The sequence below is a fragment of the Garra rufa genome, chromosome 10 (assembly GCF_049309525.1).
Source record: "Garra rufa chromosome 10, GarRuf1.0, whole genome shotgun sequence".
Lineage (NCBI taxonomy): Eukaryota > Metazoa > Chordata > Actinopteri > Cypriniformes > Cyprinidae > Garra > Garra rufa.
In genome coordinates this window covers 47,739,668-47,758,736 of record NC_133370.1, presented here as the reverse complement: position 1 = coordinate 47,758,736, position 19,069 = coordinate 47,739,668, and the positions used below count along the sequence as shown (strand labels likewise).

The 19,069-nt window shown below is 33.8% G+C and overlaps 1 protein-coding gene across 1 annotated transcript in view; it reads right to left on the bottom strand.

Moving 5' to 3' along the window:
• The window catches only part of LOC141344613 (adhesion G protein-coupled receptor L2-like), a 92,269-nt gene that overhangs the window by 46,131 nt on the left and 27,069 nt on the right, over positions 1–19,069 (bottom strand). The window contains exon 2 of the mRNA XM_073849486.1: positions 7,391–7,594. Within this exon, the coding sequence (XP_073705587.1) occupies positions 7,391–7,583 (193 nt within the window). The 5' untranslated portion in view covers positions 7,584–7,594. The remainder of the gene's footprint in view (positions 1–7,390; positions 7,595–19,069) is intronic.

The window sequence follows — 19,069 nt, the reverse complement described above, 5'->3', positions numbered from 1 at the left end:
AGCTTTACTAACTGGAACAAAACATTTTAAAATTAAATGAACTCACATTGCTACTCTGTAGAATGATATCAAATAAATAAATACAAACATACTAGGGATGCATATCATTAACTCTCATGACACATTCTGGTTGAGGTTAACCCAGAAGAGATTTCTGAAAATGCACAGTTTTTAGTACTGGAACCAAACTTTGCAAATGCATTAAGACTAGGGTTGCAAAGAGGCAGAAACTTTCAGAAAATTTGGGTTTTTGGGGGGTAAATTTACCAAAAGATGTCTACCCATGCGTGTACAAATCTATACGGTGGCATGCGAAAGTTTGGGAACCCCTTACAGAATACTTTAACAAAATATGAGAGACCATACAAAATGTATGTTATTTTTTATTTAGTACTGTCCCGAGTAAGATATTTTGCATAAAAGATGTAGATAGTCCATTAGACAAAAAAAAAAAAAAGCTGACATTTTTTAAATAACCCCCGTCAAAAGTTTGGGAACCCTTAATTCTTAATAATGTGTGTGGTTACCTGGATGATCTACAACGTTTTTTTTTTTTTTGTTGTTTTGTGATGGTTGTTCGTGAGTCCCTTGTTTGGTCTGAACAGTTAAACTGAGCACTGTTCTTCAGAAAAATCCTCCAGGTGCCGCAGATTCTTTGGTTTTACAGCATTTTTTGCATATTTGAACCCTTTCAACAATGACTGTATGATTTTGAGATCCATCTTTTCACACTGAGGACAACTGAGGGACTCAAACACAACTATTAAAAAAGGTTCAAACACTCACTGATGCTCCAGAAGAAAACACAATGCATTAAGAGAGGAATCTGAAGATCAAGGTAAATAATAATTCATTTGTCTTCTGGGAAACAAGCAAAGATCTTCTGTTGTTTCCAAAGGGCAATACTAAATAGAATTTTTTTTTAACAAAATAAAAATTTGGACGTTCATCCTGTTCAAAAGTTTTCACCCCCCTGCTTTTAATGCCTCGTGTTTCCTTCTGGAGCATTAGTGTATCTTTGAACCTTTTTTAATAGTTGTGTTTGAGTCCCTTAGTTGTCCTCAGTGTAAAAAGATGGATCTCAAAATTACACAGTCACTGCTGGAAATGGTTCAAATATGCAAAAGATGCTTGAAAACTAAAGAATCTGCAGGATCTGGAGGATTTTTCAGAAGAACAGTGTTTAGTTTAACTGTTCAGAGCAAATGTGACCCTGGACCACAAAACCAGTCATAAGGTTAAATTTTACAAAACTGAGATGTATGCATCATATGAAAGCTCAATAAATAAGCTTTCTATTGATGTATAGTTTGTTATGATAGGACAATATTTGGCCAAGATACATCTATTTGAAAATCTGGAATCTAAGGGTGCAAATAATCAAAATACTGAGAAAATCACATTTAAAGTTGTCCAAATTAAGTTCTTAACAATGCATATTACTAATCAAAAATTACATTTTGATAGGTTTACAGTAGGAATTTTACAAAAAAATCTTAATGTAACATGATCTTTACTTAATTTCCTAATGATTTTTGACATAAAAGAAAAATCAATAATTTTGACCCATACAATGTATTTTTGGCTATTGCTACAAATATACCCCAGCGACTTAAGACTGGTTTTGTGGTCCAGGGTCACAAATAAGGGACTCGTGAACAACTATCACAAAAAAAAAACAAAAAAAACAATAGTAGATCATCCACATAACCACACACAGTATTAAGAACCAAGGGTTCCCAAACTTTTGAAGAGGGTTATTTTAATAATTTCAGCTTAATTTCAACAATTTTTTTGTCTTGTGGACTGTATGTAAACATCTTTTATGTAAAATGTCTTACTCAGGGCAGTATGAAATAAAAAACAACATGCATTTTGTATGATCTCTCTTATTTTGTTAAAAATATTCACATTTTTACAGATTCTGCAAGGGATTCCCAAACTTTAGCATGCAGCTGTACTTTTTCTGTTTTTCCACTTATTTCTCACCATGAATGTAGCTTTATGGCATACAATTGTTGGGAAAAATGCAAAGTATAAATTCAGTTAATTTATTTATAAATTACAGATTTGATTGGTAAACATATATTTTGAAATAAAAATGAATACCAAATGAGATGCCTTTGGAGCTTGGTTATATAAATGCATTTTTTGTGTACTAAGGAGGATGTTTTAACCTATAACACTTGCATGTTTTAACGGTTCAAAGACCTCTTACATAACAAACAATCAGAGAAAATTAGATTTCTCATGTCAAGACCCCTTTAAGATTACTCTTCACTGTGGTAAAACACTGTGGTCTTAATTGCGCCATTTTGTCTACTTGAGCACTAAGATAAATCAAACACGCACTCAGCTGGGGTTAATGGTGTGGAAAATTGTCTAAAAGAAATGGTGTTTTTAAAGCATCCCATATTTCCAGAAGTCATTCCGAACACAAGAAACACAGAAATATGCGTCTCGCTGCTAGAAGATGAATGCCAGATAAAAACAAACACTGATGTACAAAGAGCTGAGTGCAGATCCAAACCTCCCAATTCCCAAAGTTATAAAAGATAAACCAAAATCAAAACATAAAAATTGATTATGTGTCAGCTGATCAAAGCGGCACATTTTAGGCAAAGAAAAACTCTTCTGAACTCATCTTAGAGGGGGGAAAAAGCAATTGCTAAAAGTAGTAGTAGTTCTTTTCTGCAGAATCAACACAAATAAATGTACAAGGAAGGATACATTAAAATCTAGATCATAAAAGCAAATACATGCTGTTTTGAGAAAACTTCTTTCTGGCCAGCTTTTGTGGCTGAAGATATGGCTCGTTTCATAGATGATTGAAATTGAGGCAAAGCCGTGTGTCAGATGGATAAATCATATCTCTGGTGTGCTCGTGGACACTTTTCCCATGGCAATGCAGTGATCATTCATTATAGCCATGTCATATATTCATGATTCAGACATGAGCTAGCAAACGCTAAAACAGATGAAACTCTTTCACACAACTCGCCAAATCAGACTAATCCGGACTATGAGAACTGTAACTCCATTGGACAATATTAACAATGTTTTCTGTGCATGCTCTCTCAGGCTCTCAGAGTTTGTCGAATCAGCAAATCCAGTGAATTATTGCAATTGCAGGTCTAACCTCTACACTGATTGCATTTTGCAGCTTTCCATTTTTGGCTTTGCCAATTGTATTCATAATATATTACAGCAGAATAGAGCCAAAATAGAAAATGATGGGGAGAACAGGAGGCAACTGGATCAGGAAATGACATGAGCAAAATGTAGAACATTTTTGGGGTGATTTCATTTTAAAATCCAAAAGAAAAACAAGACATCGGCTGCATGCAAATATGCATACTTCCAAACTATATGTGACCCTGGACCACAAAACCAGTCATAAGGTTAAATTTGACAAAACTGAGATTTATACATCATATGAAAGCTCAATAAATAAGCTTTCTATGATGTATGGTTTGTTAGGATAGGACAATATTTGGCTGAGATACATCTGTTTGAAAATCTGGAATCTGAGGATGCAAAAAAATCAAAAATACTGAGAAAATCACCTTTAAAGTTGTCCAAATTAGGTTCTTAACAATGCATGTTACAAATCAAAAATTACATGTTGATATGTTTACAGTAGGAATTTTACAAAAAATCTTCATGGAACATGAACTTTACTTAATTTCTTAATGATTTTTGGCATAAAAGAAAAATCTAAAATTTTGACCCATGCAATGTATTTTTGGCTATTGCTACAAATATACCCCCAGCGACTTAAGACTGGTTTTGTGGTCCAGGGTCACATATAGTAGTTAAACTGTATGTGGAACGAGTAGTATGTCCACATTAGCAGTGTTCATAAAACAATAGGATAACCTACACTGCAAAATATTATTTTCTTATTTGTGACCCTGGACCACAAAACAAGTATTAAGTAGCAAGCAATAGCCAAAATACATTGTATGGGTGAAAATTATACACTTTTCTTTTATGCCAAAAATCATTGTGTATCATGATCCATGAACATACATCAAAACTTAATTTTTGATTAGTAATATGCATTGCTAAAAACGTCATTTTGACAACTTTAACAGTGATTTTCTCAATAGTTAGATTTTTTTTTTGCACCCTCTGATTACAGATTTTCAAATAGTTGTATCTCTGCCAAATATTTCATACTCATACATTAATGAAAAACTTATCTATTCAGCTTTTTTAGATTAATCTCAATACTCAATTCCAAATATGATTGGTTTTGTGGTTTGCCTTGTTTTCCAGTACAAATATCTAAACATTCCTGAATCTGGATATATTTACTTGAAAGGAGATGCTGCTTTTTCGTGCACCTATCAAGTTTGAGATTTTGGGCTTTTTGGTTTTTCATAGTGTTTTTTTCAGACTAGTGGAAAGAAAACATCCAAAAAAACACTGCTAAGTGTTTATTTATAGCACTTTGTCTATTTGTCTCAAGAGATTTCAATTGCAATACATATTTTAAAGGCTGTTTTCTCAAAATGAGTTTTTTCTTCTACACTAAGCAATAAATCTCAATCAATCAATCATTTTTATTCCTGTCTATATTCTGAAGGATTTTACAGAGGGATTTGTTCAAATATAATTTGCTCGATTTTATACAACATTTTATTCCTCAAAAAATTGTAAAAAAAAAAAAAATACAGGTGGTTCCTGTCTGTTCTAAGTTTTTTCTGAATTAATACGTCAAAAAAAATTAAACAAGAACTCACATCCAGTGTTTAGATTTTTTGTACTAGAAATGCAAATTAGTGCATATTTCATTAAATAATGCCTTATTTGCATATTTAAACCTAACATTTTAGAAAACTTGTAGTACAAAGTTTGCAATTATCAAAGTAATCAATCAGCTGGGTAAGTAAGATGATAGCAATTAGTTAGTTTTTTTACCCTATTCACCTGCAGTGTCTCGTCTTAAGAAATTAAGTACCGTTTTCTGAAAAATGGATCAAAACGTAATGACACTATGAGACACACTGGACAGTTTATGATGAAAAAGTAAATGAGCTAGGGGTGTGCCATATTTATCTACTTATATAACATCAGTATTGTTGTTTTAATGATGTTTGAGTTGACATTAACTCACCTTGCAAAGAACAAACAAAAACACTTCATGGGTGTCTTTCACTGCAAGATGAAAACTTTTAAGAGTGTAGCTATAATATGACTTGTAAGTTCTAGTCTTTTATATGCCATGATAAGTTAAGTAATGTCACACAAGCAACAATGTTGTTTTTTCAAGTATTCAGAAAAACGTAATGTAAAAAATACATCTGTAAAAAACAAAACGGTAAAAGCGCAGCTCATTGCTGGTAAATTATCCATTAAAGTGCCCCTATTATGCCTTTTCAAATATGATATTTCATGTAGTGTGTCATGTAGCTGTATGTGAACATAAACTATCTGCAAAGTTGTGACGCCGACAGTGCACTATAAATAAAGTTTTTGTCCAACAAAAAAAAGAGTCGGCTCACATTCGCCTAAACGAGTCGTCAGCAATTCGAATCTTTTTTCTGTAACGGCCACACGTCACGAGCTACACATTTGCGTAATGTCCGCCCACATTCAATTTCGCGAACAACTTGCCCGCCCACAAACAGCAGGCCTACCATTTTCACGTGGATTACATCATGTCAAGAAGACGCCCTGCGCTGTGACAGCCTGTGAGAGTGAATTTGTTTTATATGCCCTTCCAAAAGATGAAACTATCAGTGGTTAACATTAATTTTTTCAACACCTCAGCAGTCCAATGCCAATCTTGTGTTGTGTTCGCGTCATTTTACTGATGACTGCTTTTCTAATCTTGGGGATTAACGTTACAACGCGAGATTCACCAAACGCTTGGTTTTAAAAAATGGATCAGTGCCCAGTTTATTTGGACCGGCTTGCTCCTCTGAACTTCTACCTGTAAGTATGATTAATAATTGTATTTTCTAGCGATCGTTCAAAATACGTCTTTGTGTACGTTATGGTGTGTAACAACCCCGCACATGTCTTGGTTACCGGCTAACTTGCGTTTCTGTAGTTCTGTTGTTCAGCTGTGAGTGCAATGTAGTCTAAAAAGTCTTGTGATTGATGCAGCTTGACTGTCTGTCTGCCTTATTAGTTTAAGTAATGATAATAATAAACGATGGCTTAACGCAGTGTTATGGATTGTACAGTGTTGAAGTTCACAACGTAGAGGTGTGCCCGGTTCGCTTACAAAAGCAAATTGCAAACACTGTCCACAGTTAACATATGACACCCACTGAGAAACGTCCTGCTCCGGTCGTGCTTGCAAAACAGTTTCTTGTCGATGTGACACTTCAACCGTTTCATCGTCAGACTCCGGCTCGAATTGATAGGGTAAAATCGAGGCTATCTTTTCTATGCATTAACAGGTCTCCGCAGCTGTCATTCAGTTATGCCAATGGGCGTTTCGTTTTGCGCTGTAGCGGTAGACCAATCCAAAAGGACTGCACCATCTGACCAATCACAGCAGTGAGGGCTCACGGAAAGGAGGGGTTTAGAGAGACTGATTCTTCGAACTGCTTCACACGAGTCGTTTACGAATCATTTAGAAACGGGGTAAAAATAAATCTAATTTTGGAGAAAACTAAAGTGTTTTTTGAACTTGCATACATGTAAACCTGTTTTAAGAGACTATTACAACAATATTAACTACCTTTAAAATGGCATAATAGGGGCACTTTAACATTACAGACATTTCCACTAACTCTACAACACAAGGCAATGCAGTTCAATGTATAAATAAAAGTAAAAATGAATAAATATGGAACAATCCTTTATCCTATAAACACATGCATATAGATCTTTTTTTCTAATAATGAATTACTAGAAATTGTTTACTTCATGCAAACATTTAACATACAAACGTTTACGTCAAACTTTGTTATAATGTGAGGATTCACGAGAGAGCAGAGCTCTGCTGTTTTGAGTGTTATTGAGTGGATTCTGACTAACTTAAACACCTCTGATTGCCAATGGAGTTCATGCGCTCAACAGACGTGTTTACAATGGCTATATTGCTCACAGCTGGTAAAACACAATGTAGAAACAGAAACCTTTGACGCTCTACAAAGCACAAACAGAAACAGGCATGCATAAGAGCATTTGAAAGCATCTGATCTGCATCTGTACTTGGTATTACAGAATAAATGGCATTACATTTCTACAATTTTTAGTACTGACTTGGTACCAAAGTACTGGTATATTTGACAACTCTAGTCAAAAAATAATTGCAAACTAACACCAACATTAAAGGTTGACTTGATTGGTGTGCTAAGAAACTGTTGCACATTTACAAAACACAGTTCTAAAAAAAAATGTCAGCAGTCAATAGAGATGGTCTTACCTTCAGAAGATTGTATAAAAATCACAGTTAACACAAGTCCATGCACCAAGGGACATTTCCACAGTGAAGTAGCCATTTTGGTTATTCTAGAGCGTCTCCAGATGCCAGACAACAGTTTAGATTGGAAAAAGGAACTAGACGGTACGCAGGCCACGCAGACATCAGCAATCTGCTGTTCTCCACCCTTCACCATTCATGCTCCATCTGAAAGCACAGAAATAATTAACATTGTGAATTGGGATCACCAAAACAGAAATCGTACGACATGAACACAAAGCTGTCCAATCTCAAAACACTCAGTAGCTACGTTTGGTGTATTGTAATGGGACTGATGGCTCAATCGTACTGAAAAGACTTCTTATAAACACCTCAATCGATCCGACTGGAAGAGGTGCTGTAGATATGAAATAATCCAGTCAAAAGGGAAAAGAAAAAAACAAGCAAAGAACGTAAACCTTTTCTCAATCCAATTCAAAAATACCTCACATGGGTTATTTAGTGTTAACTCAACCAGAGGTTTTTGATTTTGTCAATATTTTTTCTAAAGAAAGATAAACATGTATAGGGAAGAAAGCCACAATATTAAATGTCACAGACGTATATTTACTGAGTAATCCAGTATTTCATAGAGGGGGGTCAAAATGGCAAAGCCAAATCACATAGAGGATAAAATTACTTCAGAAAGATGACACTATCATCATGTTATTTTTACAAAGACTGCTAGGTCTGTTAGTAAATCTGTTGACCTTAGCAATCTTGCTGCATTATACGCTTCAAAATTTGCATTCAATGTAACTCAATAAGTGTTAAAGATATTTTGATGCCCTTTTAGATTTGGGGTCTTAACAAACTTTCCTTTTGGCACCTCCATTTATAAGGCTGTATATGGTTCAGATCCAAAGATATTGGGATGTAAATATGGCTCCATGAGTAAATTCTTAAATTGTACACATTTCCAGTGGTCAGTAACCAAATTTGGGTCACTTCGCATACAGATGCAAATTAGAAACGTATCTTGTTTCCCTCAATCAAAACAATTGGCAAAACAAAAGTGGGCATATGTATGGCACTGTCTCATTTTCCTAAATTTGTGTGCATGTAACTCAAGTAGTATTAAAGTTATCTTAATATCCTTTTAGATTCTAGTTCTTAATAAACTTCTATTTTGGAATGATCATTTTCAAGGTCCCATATGTGACCCTGGACCACAAAACCAGTCATAAGGTTAAATTTTAAAAAACTGAGCTATATACGTCATATGAAAGCTCAATAAATAAGCTTTCTATTGATGTATGGTTTGTTAGGATAGGACAATATTTGGCCGAGATACATCTATTTGAAAATCTGAAATCTGAGGATGCAAAAAATCAAAATACTGAGAAAATCACCTTTAAAGTCGTCCAAATTAAGTTCTTAACAATGCATATTACTAATCAAAAATTACATTTTGATAGGTTTACAGTAGGAATTTTACAAAAAATCTTCATGGAACATGATCTTTACTTAATTTCCTAATGATTTTTGACATAAAAGAAAAATCAATAATTTTGACCAATATAATGTATTTTTGGCTATTGCTACAAATATACCCCAGCGACTTAAGACTGGTTTTGTGGTCCAGGGTCCCATATGGTTCAGTCCCAGAGATATGGAGATTGCAATGCGGCTCCATGTCCAGAATTATTTTAGTGGTCGAAAACCATATGTTGGTCACTTTGCATACAGCTGATGATTATTGTATTTAAATAGGAATGTCTAAAGAATAAATTATTTTGAAACTAGAATTGTAGCTTGTTTCCTTTTATCAACACAATTGCATAGAATTTGAAAATCCTGCCCCCTTGTCAACTTATTCTACTACCCCTAACTTAACAGTTTCCTAATATTCTTAAAAGGGTTAGTTAACATGGAGTTGCAAAGTTACTTATGTAGTGAATCAGTGCCAATATGCATTCAAAGTCTGCCATCCAAACTGCTGCAGAGACGAGACGGCACAAAGCTAATCATAACCACCAAACGTATCCGAGCCATTTGAATTCCTCGCAGAATATTCTGTTTTAAAGCGCTTTGGAGGAGATCAAACATCTCAAGCAGTTAAACAGCCTCTGCATTATAAACAGCACCGACAACAAGAAGAGCTAACACTGATGCCACGAAGCAGCCTAAACGACTCACTCATCAAACCACCCTTCATAACCGTTACTAAAAATGAGCACTGTTTAGATGCTGCAACAGTTTTATATTAAATCTAACAAGGAAATCTATTAGATTTATTTTAATACAACTGTGGCTGTCACAAGCTATTAAATGCAGCTTTGCCACTCTGTAAATGTAAACACTAGTGGAAAAAATGCACAAGCTCTTTGATCCCATCCTGACTTTTAGTTTTGATCGGAAATACATTAAAGGGCATCTATTAAATCCTTTTTTACAAGATGTAAAGTCCCAGATGAAGTCCCAGGTGTCCCCAGAATGTGTCTGTAAAGTTTTAGCTCAAAACACCCCACAGATCATTTATTATATCATTTTGAAAATGCCTGTTTTAAGTGGAAGCAGAAACTCTCTGCGCCCTTTTCCAGAATATGACTGTGCCTTTACATCTGTTTGGTTTTGATTATCATGTCTATTGCACTGAAATCATGTTTTAAAGCCGTATTTTACTTCTGATATAGGGTTTTCTGAGCGCACACATCCGAAGCACACACAAAGAAAACAGTCGTTAAACGGCATGCAAATACTAAACAAAGTTCTCTTTCATGTCTTATTGTGCCTGAACTGTCAAATACACATAAGTTTATGTAAAAAACACAAATGAGTTATAAAAACTGTGATCATGGTGTTAGAACTGGTACACCGTTGTCGCCTGCAAAAACAAAATGGTGGCTCATCAGTGTTACCAACTTAGCGATTTTTTTTAGACCCCCTTAGCGACTTTTTTTTTTTCTTTCGAAAAAAGCGCCTAGCGACAAATCTATATCGGCTTCTTGGACAAACCTTATTTATTTCATGAGAAAAAAAAGATGTTGTATTCTGTCTAACTTTATTTTACATGCAAGCATAGCCGAAATCACACCACAGCTATTGTTATAATTGTATGTGTATTGTGTATTTGATTTCGTTAGACACTGTCGTGATTATGAATCAGGATTTTAGTGTAGATTAATATCTTCGAGAGTTGGTTATGTAGTCGTATGGGTCGCATTTCAGTCACTATATTTATCCACTTGTCTGACAAAAGAAACCGTAAAATATATCAATATATCTATGAAATATATAAATGAAAACAGTTTTATTGAGAATTTGGCAGCATTAAATTGCAGTATGTGAGCACAGAGAAGCAAGACAATATGACGCACTGACATCATGAATATGCTAATTAGCGTATGATGTCATTTAGCAACATCTGGAGACATTTGAAACAGAGTTAAGCTACTTTCCATTGAAAAAGGTTGGCAAAACTGAGACGTGCAGATTAAGGGGCGGTATGTTATAATAAAAACCCCTTCCTATGTCACCGTGAAATTTGAGAAGCTTGTTTTTTTCCACATGATTGCAGAGAAAGGTTTACAGAAAAGTTACTAGGTTGTCCTTTTTCGCAATTTCTGGGTTGGTAGATAAAACCGATTATAGCACTTGAACATGGAAAAAGCAAGATTTTCATGACTTGTCATCTTTAAGGGGGGGGGGGGGGGGGTTTCCAATGCTTTTTCATGCATGTTAAGTTATTTACACTGTTAAAGAGTGATTCTCATGCTAAACATGGCTAAAGTTTAAAAAAAAAAAAACGATTTTGACGTGTAACAGTATTTCTGTGCTGAATACACACGTCCGGGTTTCTTACAAGTTTCGGAAAGTTTTTTTCTATCATGGCTCTTCATGACGTCCTGAAAGGTGGAACTCCTTGTATGGGCATTTCTCCCGGAAGAGCATGCGCACACATCAACCAGAGCAAGAGTGCACCCATCAACGTGCTTCATTCGGCTGCACAGGACTTATTTTGCCTCTAAAGAAGTGTGGTTTTGGTTGTAAGGCAAAGATAACCCTGCTCAGCTTCCCGAAGAACCCAGCGTTGTGTGAACAGTGGATGATGCAGTTTGTTTTTCCAGGGCAGAAACCGAGTTTTGCAAGTGTGTTTGTTGACGAACTTTATAAACAAGGCCCAGTTCGACGCTGGATTTGCACATTGTTTGATACTGACAGATGAAGTGGTCCCAGCTATAAAAGACCCCACTCATGATTCAGAACTGCAGATGGTAAATGAAACGGCATTAAATGTCTGCGTTTTTTGGCAATCGGCTCGCAAGTTCTCGTCAATCTTTAGCTCCGCCCACGGCGCGCCTCCAGGAATCCGGCAGTTTTCCGAGAGAATCGTAAAGCTGTATCTTTTGTTGAAGGATGCTGTACTACTCTAAAGGTACTTAAGATTAACATAAGATTGGGTGAAACTGTGTGCTATGCCCCCTTGAACACATCAAGGAAAACTGTGTTCACAAGAGAACACTAGATGACTCTCAGATGACAAAGATAAATCAGCATGTAAAAACTGGGGATCTGAGCAATTATTTACATGTTTAGCATCAGTGATAGAGGAAAAAAAAAACATTACCAGCCAAAAACAGACATGGTTTACAAAAATAAACCTTGTCAAATCACCTTGTCAACCAATAAAACAGAGGCAAACAAACAAAAGAGTACTGGAACTTGAACTTGTTTTACTTTACGTGAGATGAAAGCAACCATCTCATATCAACCAAAATGTTCAGAACTTCAACTGAGTGTGAAAAAGGCTGGAAGAGTGTAAATCAATCTCAATTACAAGCCAGACTTTAACAGAACTCGCAGCCAAAAGACTGTTGTGACTGAGTCGCCATTTCAGAAGAGGCTGCTTTACAGAAATGCCCTAATGCAACAGTATATTCACATAGAAAACACTTATTTTAAATTGCACTATTTCACAATATACTGTTTTCACTGTGTTTTTGACCAAATAAAGCAAGAGAGATTTCATCAGTCTTAATTATTACAAACTTTTGACTGCATGCTCTGTTGAACTTGGATCGGATCTTACTGTAGGCCTCAAAATAGCCTTCGATAACAACCCTAATGTGCAACATTCATAATACAATCTTTTTTTTTTTTTCCAGGATACAATGGATTTCAGTGTAAGTAACTCTGGACCTCTCAGTGGCGTTCACATATCCAGTCTACCTTTACATTCCACTGTGTTTATGAAGATTACAGACAGATCTCTCATATATCCCTCGGCTCACCCTGAGGTACATCATAATTACTGTGGCAACAGGTTCACTTGATAAACTACTAAAATCACCTCTCTTTTGTGTGTGTTTGCGTTTTCCTGTTATCTCACGGGAACAAACACATTCAGACTCTTTGCCCACTTTGGCAGAAGGCAATATCTGAGACCTCGGGGAGCCCGAGCTCATTATAACACAATGCCAAACACTGAAGACAGATGACATGTCACGCTCACTTTGTTCACAAATTCATTCCCACTGACATGCGCATGTGCACAAACACACAAACACCCACCCACGAACTAAATAATACTTTCATCTTTTGCAAAAAATACACAATGCACTGGCTCAGCGTTTATAACGCAGGTAGGAATCCAGTGCAATGGTGCCTTTTGAAGTGTGCTTCATCAAAGCCCCCTCATCATCAAGTGCACTGATTATTTTATAATGAACCCAAATATAAACACTGTGCCATTTTCACAGCTCTACTGATGAGGGTGAAAAAACACAGAAAAAGTTTGAACAAAATGTTCCATACAGCCGACAAAATGTAATTATATTTTCTAACATGAAATGTTTTTGTAAATGCATTTAACATCTGACGTCGGTGTAGAACAAAAACTATTTTGTGCAATGTCAAACTTGGCATGCAGAAGCAGTGTTGTTTGAGAAACCAAACACTTGTACTCAACTAAAACACATTAATTGTTAAATAATTAGCAAGGGCACATTGAACACCGAATAGCAAAACTGCAAATTCTGAAGCACCCAGAGATTAAAAGAGATGCTCCAGCCAAAAATTAATTCTCTCATAATTTCATCACCCACATGACTTTCTTTCTTGGAGAACACAAACTGAGATTGTTAAAGAGAATAATTCCTCTCTGTATGCCAATAATGAGAATATATTTGTGAGGTTTCTGAAGTGTCAGCTTTGAGGAACAAAGACACAACAATAATCCATATGACCCCAGTTGATAAATCACTGTCTTCTAAAGCAAATCAGTAGGTGTGTGTGAAAAAATGCTATTATTTTAAACTTTTTAAACTATAAACTTTTAATTCCTGGCAACTGTGATATGCAATTTTTTCCATACATACTTTTCATGATTCTCAAACTGGGGTTTGTGAAGGTAAGGAAGCCCATTTCTGCCACTGAATACAAAATAAAAAACGATTTTTTTTTAATCAGAATTTTTCTACAATTTAACTTTAATTGTTCTACAATTGTGAGTTATAAAGTCCAATTTTGAGGGGAAAAAGTTTATAGTTTATATATCGCAATTCTGACTTTATAACTTTCAATTGCGAATTTTTATCTCACAATTCTAAATAAATTTTTCAGAATTGCGAGTATATATCTTGTGACTGATTACATTGTAATCTGATTACATAATTAAGTACTTGTAATTAGATTACATTTAAAAGACTTAATTGTAATTCTGACTTAATTTCTCAGAATTGTGAGTTTATATCTTGTAATTCTGACTTCAGTTGTTTCACGCAATTCTGGAGAAAAAGTCAGAATTATGAGTTTGTATCATACAATTCTGAGAAATTAAATCAGAATTATGACTTTATATCAAAATTCTGACTTTTTTCTCAATGGTGAGATATAAACTCACAATTGCCAATTATAAAGTCAAATTCTGAGGGGGAAAAAACTGCTGATATGTTCTCAGAATTGCGAGTTTATAGCTCACAATTCTAACTTAACTTGCACCTGTGTGTTATAAAGTTAGAATTGCAAAAAAAAAACTTGAAACTCTGAAAAAAAAAAAAGTCCAAATTGTGAGTTTATATCTTGCAATTCTGACTTTATAACTTGTAACTGACTTAATTTCTTAGAATCGTGAGCTTATATCTCATTATTCTGACTTAATTTCTCAGAATTGCGTTTATATCTTATAATTCTGACCTTATCACTTGCATCAAGCAAAAGCTTGAAAAAAAATTCTGAATTGTGAGTTTGTATCATGCAACTCTGAGAAATTAAGTTAGAATTATGACTTTTATAAAAATGCTGACTTTTTTTTCAATTGTGAGATATAAACTCACAATTGCAAATTATAAAGTCAAATTTTGAGGGGGAAAAACGACTGATGTGTTCTCAGAATTGCGAGTTTATAGCTCACAATTCTGACTTAACTTGCATCTGTGTGTTATAAAGTTAGAATTGCAACTCGCAACTGAGAAAAAAACTTAACTTGCAATTGTGAGTTTATATCTCATAATTCTAACTTCATTTCTCAGAATTGTGAGTTTATATCTTGTAATTCTGAATTCATCACTTGTATCACGCAATTCCAGGGAAAAAAGTCAGAATTGTGACTTTTTATATACTTATATATCACTTTATATCACAATTCTGACTTTTTCTAAATTGTGAGATATAAACTTGCAATACTGAGAACATATCAGTCCTTTTTTCCCCTCAAAATTTGACTCTATAATTACAATTGTAAGTATATATCTCACTATTCTGACTTAATAACTTGCACCTGTGTGTTATAAAGAGAAAATCAGAATTGCGAGTTTATATCTTGTAATTCTGATTTCATTTCTCTGTATTGAGATATAAACTCACAATACTGAGAAATGAAGTCAGAATTACAAGATATAAACTCGCAATTGGGAAAAAAAAAGTCAGAATTGTGAGATAAAAAGTCGCAATTACCTTTTTTTTTACATTTTTTATTAAGTGAAGGAACTGCAGGGGGTTTGTGAGTTTAAAGAAAAGCTAATAATTACTTAAATCATACAAATGTTAAATTAATTTTTTTTTACAATTACAACAATACAAACTAAAATGCTTAAAAATATCAAATATTTTTATTCCGGATATTGTTCTGTATTAGCTGCACATCATGTGACCATATGCATTATATGTAATCACGTAATCAATAAAAAAAAAAAAAAGTAACTGTAGTCTAATTACAAGTACTTAATTTTCAGAATATGATTATGTAATCAGATTACATGTAATCAGTTACTACCCAGCTCATATAATCTCATAAAATTTGTGCTTGTGTTCATCTGAAGAAAGCGAGACTATATATCTGAAACAGAATGTGTGCGAGTGACTGATGATAGAAATCATTGTAGGTGGAGTATGCCTTTAAGAATTAATTTTTGCTACATCTCTGCAAATAAGCTTAATTAGGCGAATCAAGACCTAATCATATAAAATTAATCAGCCTTATCTCTGATTGTGCATTCATGTAGGAAACCATTTAGCACACTGCATTATGGGATTAGGATTTCCCGAAATAAGAACGAATCTACAAGCGGGAAGCGTTTTAGGTAGCTTCAGTGATCTGCGATCACGAACGTTACCTGTTGAAAAAAAAATCCCTCCTCCTGCTGAGACGGAAGGCGCTGATGCTGGCAGACCGGCGGCGTGGAGGAGTCAGGGATAAAGCGTGAGCGTCTGCGCTGTCTGCTCAACATGCTTTATTTCTCTTCATCATCGCGCTCAAACCCTCACACCGCTGAGAAACAAGCTCACTGTATGTCTAGGAGCTTAGTCGCAGGAGCCGACCGTTATCATCCCTATAAACACCATTTTGTTTGGCAGATTTCAGACTGGATTTGTTCTGACTTGAAATAAAAGGATTAAATGATTAGCTTTAGAGAGCTTTGCACCATTCCTGACTGAGGCCTGATTTTTTTTTTTTTTTTTTTTTTTGCACAGAGGAGACATTTAGAATTCACTTCCATACTCATGAAATATATCAAACACGAACCCAGCAGACAAAATACTGAAAGTTTTAGTTTTTTGATAAATTAAGCTATTTTTCCTAAGTTTCTAGGATCTAAGGAAAATTATTCAGGGGGAAAAACTGGGGTTAAATATGATTGGATATAAGCTTAAAGTAATAATAAACTAGTAAAGAATTACTTCTAAAATTAGTGCCCTGTAAAAGGTACATTCTATTATTTTTTTGTTTTTTTTCCAAATTCTGTTTTCATCCATTTAATTTTTTCTAGATTCTGTTTTTTTTTTTCTTTTGTAATTGTTTTTAAGACTGTTAAACAGGTAAATTAAATTTCATTAATCAAAAACCACCTATATTTTCCCCTTGATCCCTTTTTTACCCTAAAACTTCACTTTATTTTTTCCCCAAATTCTGTGTCTTCTGTTTTATTTTTGCAGTTCCATCTTAATGGTTTAATTAGAGTTTAATTATAAAAACGTAATTTAGTCCTGTGAATTCAAAGCTAAATTTTAGCACATTAATTATCATACATACCATTGTTATGCAAAATTAATACGTTGAAAACAAATAATAAAAAAAAAAGTTCTGGGAGGGGGAAAACTGATTGGCATAAGATTAAATTTTTCATGTTAAAGTAATAATAAACTATTATTATTAAAGAATTGCTTCTAAAATGTGTGCCCTGTAAAAGTTACATTTTCTAAATTCAGCTTTTATCCATTAAAATCTTTCTAGATTCTGTTTTTTTTTTCTTTTGTAATTTTTCTGGACTTAAACAGGCAAATTACATTTCATTAATCAAAAAGCACTTATATTTTACTTAGCAATTTACCAACTTAATTTTTCAGAAGTTTAACAACTTTCCAAAACTTCACTTTACTTTTTTTTTTCACAAATTCTGTGTCTTCTGTTTTAATTTTTGCGATACCATCTTAATTGTTTAACAACAGTTTAATTATAAAAATGTAATTTATTCCTGTGATTTCAAAGCTCAATTTTAGCACATTTATTATTACACACAATATTTTTATGCAGAATTATGTTCAAAACAGCCGAGTAGATTTTGTTCAGGTTTCTTTGATGAATAGAAAGTTCAAAAATCGTTTGTAATATTATAAATTTCCTTATCATCACTTTGTATCAAATTTAAAGCATCTTTGCTAAATAAAAGTATTTTTCCAAAGTTTCTAGGATCTAAGGAAAATTCTGGGAGGGGGGAAACTGAGGTTATGATTGGACATAAGAATTAATTTTTCATGTTTAAGTAATAATAAACTATTGGTAACACTTTACAATAAGGTTCATTAGTTAACATTAGTTAACCACATTAGTTAACATGAACTAATAATGAACTGCACTTATACAGCATTTATTAATCTTTGTTAATGTTAATTTCAACATTTACTAATACATTATTAAAACCTTGTTAACATTAGTTAATGCAGTGTGAACTAACATGAACAAACAATGAACAACTGTATTTCCGTTAACTAACGTTAATGAAGATTAGTAAATACAGTAACAAATGTATTGCTCATGGTTAGTTCATGTTAGTTAATACATTAACTAATGTTTAACTAATGAACCTTATTGTAAAGTGTTACCAAACTATTATTATTAAAGAATTACTTCTAAAATTAGTGCCCTGTAAAAGTTACATTTTTTATCCATTTAAATTTTTCTACATTCATTTTTTTTTTTCCTTTTGTACCTTTTTTTCTGGACTATTAAACGGGTCAATTACATTTCATTAATCAAAAAGCACTTATATTCTCCTTAGCAATTTACCAACTTAATTTGTCAAGAGTTTAACAACAGCTTTTTTTCCAAACCTTCACTTAATTTTTTTTTCACAAATTTTGTGTCTTCTGTTTTAATTTTTGCAGTTCCATCTTAATGGTTTAATTACAGTTTAATAATAAAAAAAATGTCTAATCAATTACATTAACAGCTACTTAGTTTATTACTTTTTAATAATATTAGGGTCCTGTGAGATGTCTCTTTTTTTCTTAAATTTTGTGTTTGTTTATGATTTAATAAAAATGTATTAATCAAAAATGGTGATAATCAAACAAAGTCATAGGAACGATTATTTAATTAGTCTTAAAAATGTCAAATCAAATGTTTTTGGCAAACAAAGTGTTGCACAACAGAGATTTACTGTTAAAATGACCTGTAAAGTAATGTAATAATACTACTAATAATTATAATAATAATATAAAATAACTAAGTATCTTCTGATCACCAAGCCTGCCTTTATTTGATCCAAAGTACAGAAAAAAAAAAAAATAATTTATATATATATTATATATATATATATAAATATATATATACAGGGGTTGGACAAAAAAACTGAAACACCTGGTTTTAGACCACAGTTAGTATGGTGTTGGGCCTCCTTTTTTTGGCCAATAGAGCATTTCGTCTTTGGAATTGTCATATACAAGTCCTGCACAGTTGCCAAAGGCATTTTGAGCCATTCTTCTCTTGCAGATCAGGGGTCAGGTCACTACATGATACTGGTGTAGGAAAATGTTATCTGACTCGCTCCTCCAAAACACCCCAAAGTGGCACAATAATATTCAGATCTGGTGACTATGCATGCCATGGGAGATGTCCAACTTCACTTTTCTTGTTCATAAGACCACTCTGTGGGGTTGGACAATGAAACTGAAACACTGGCCAATATAATGTTGGAGGTTTCA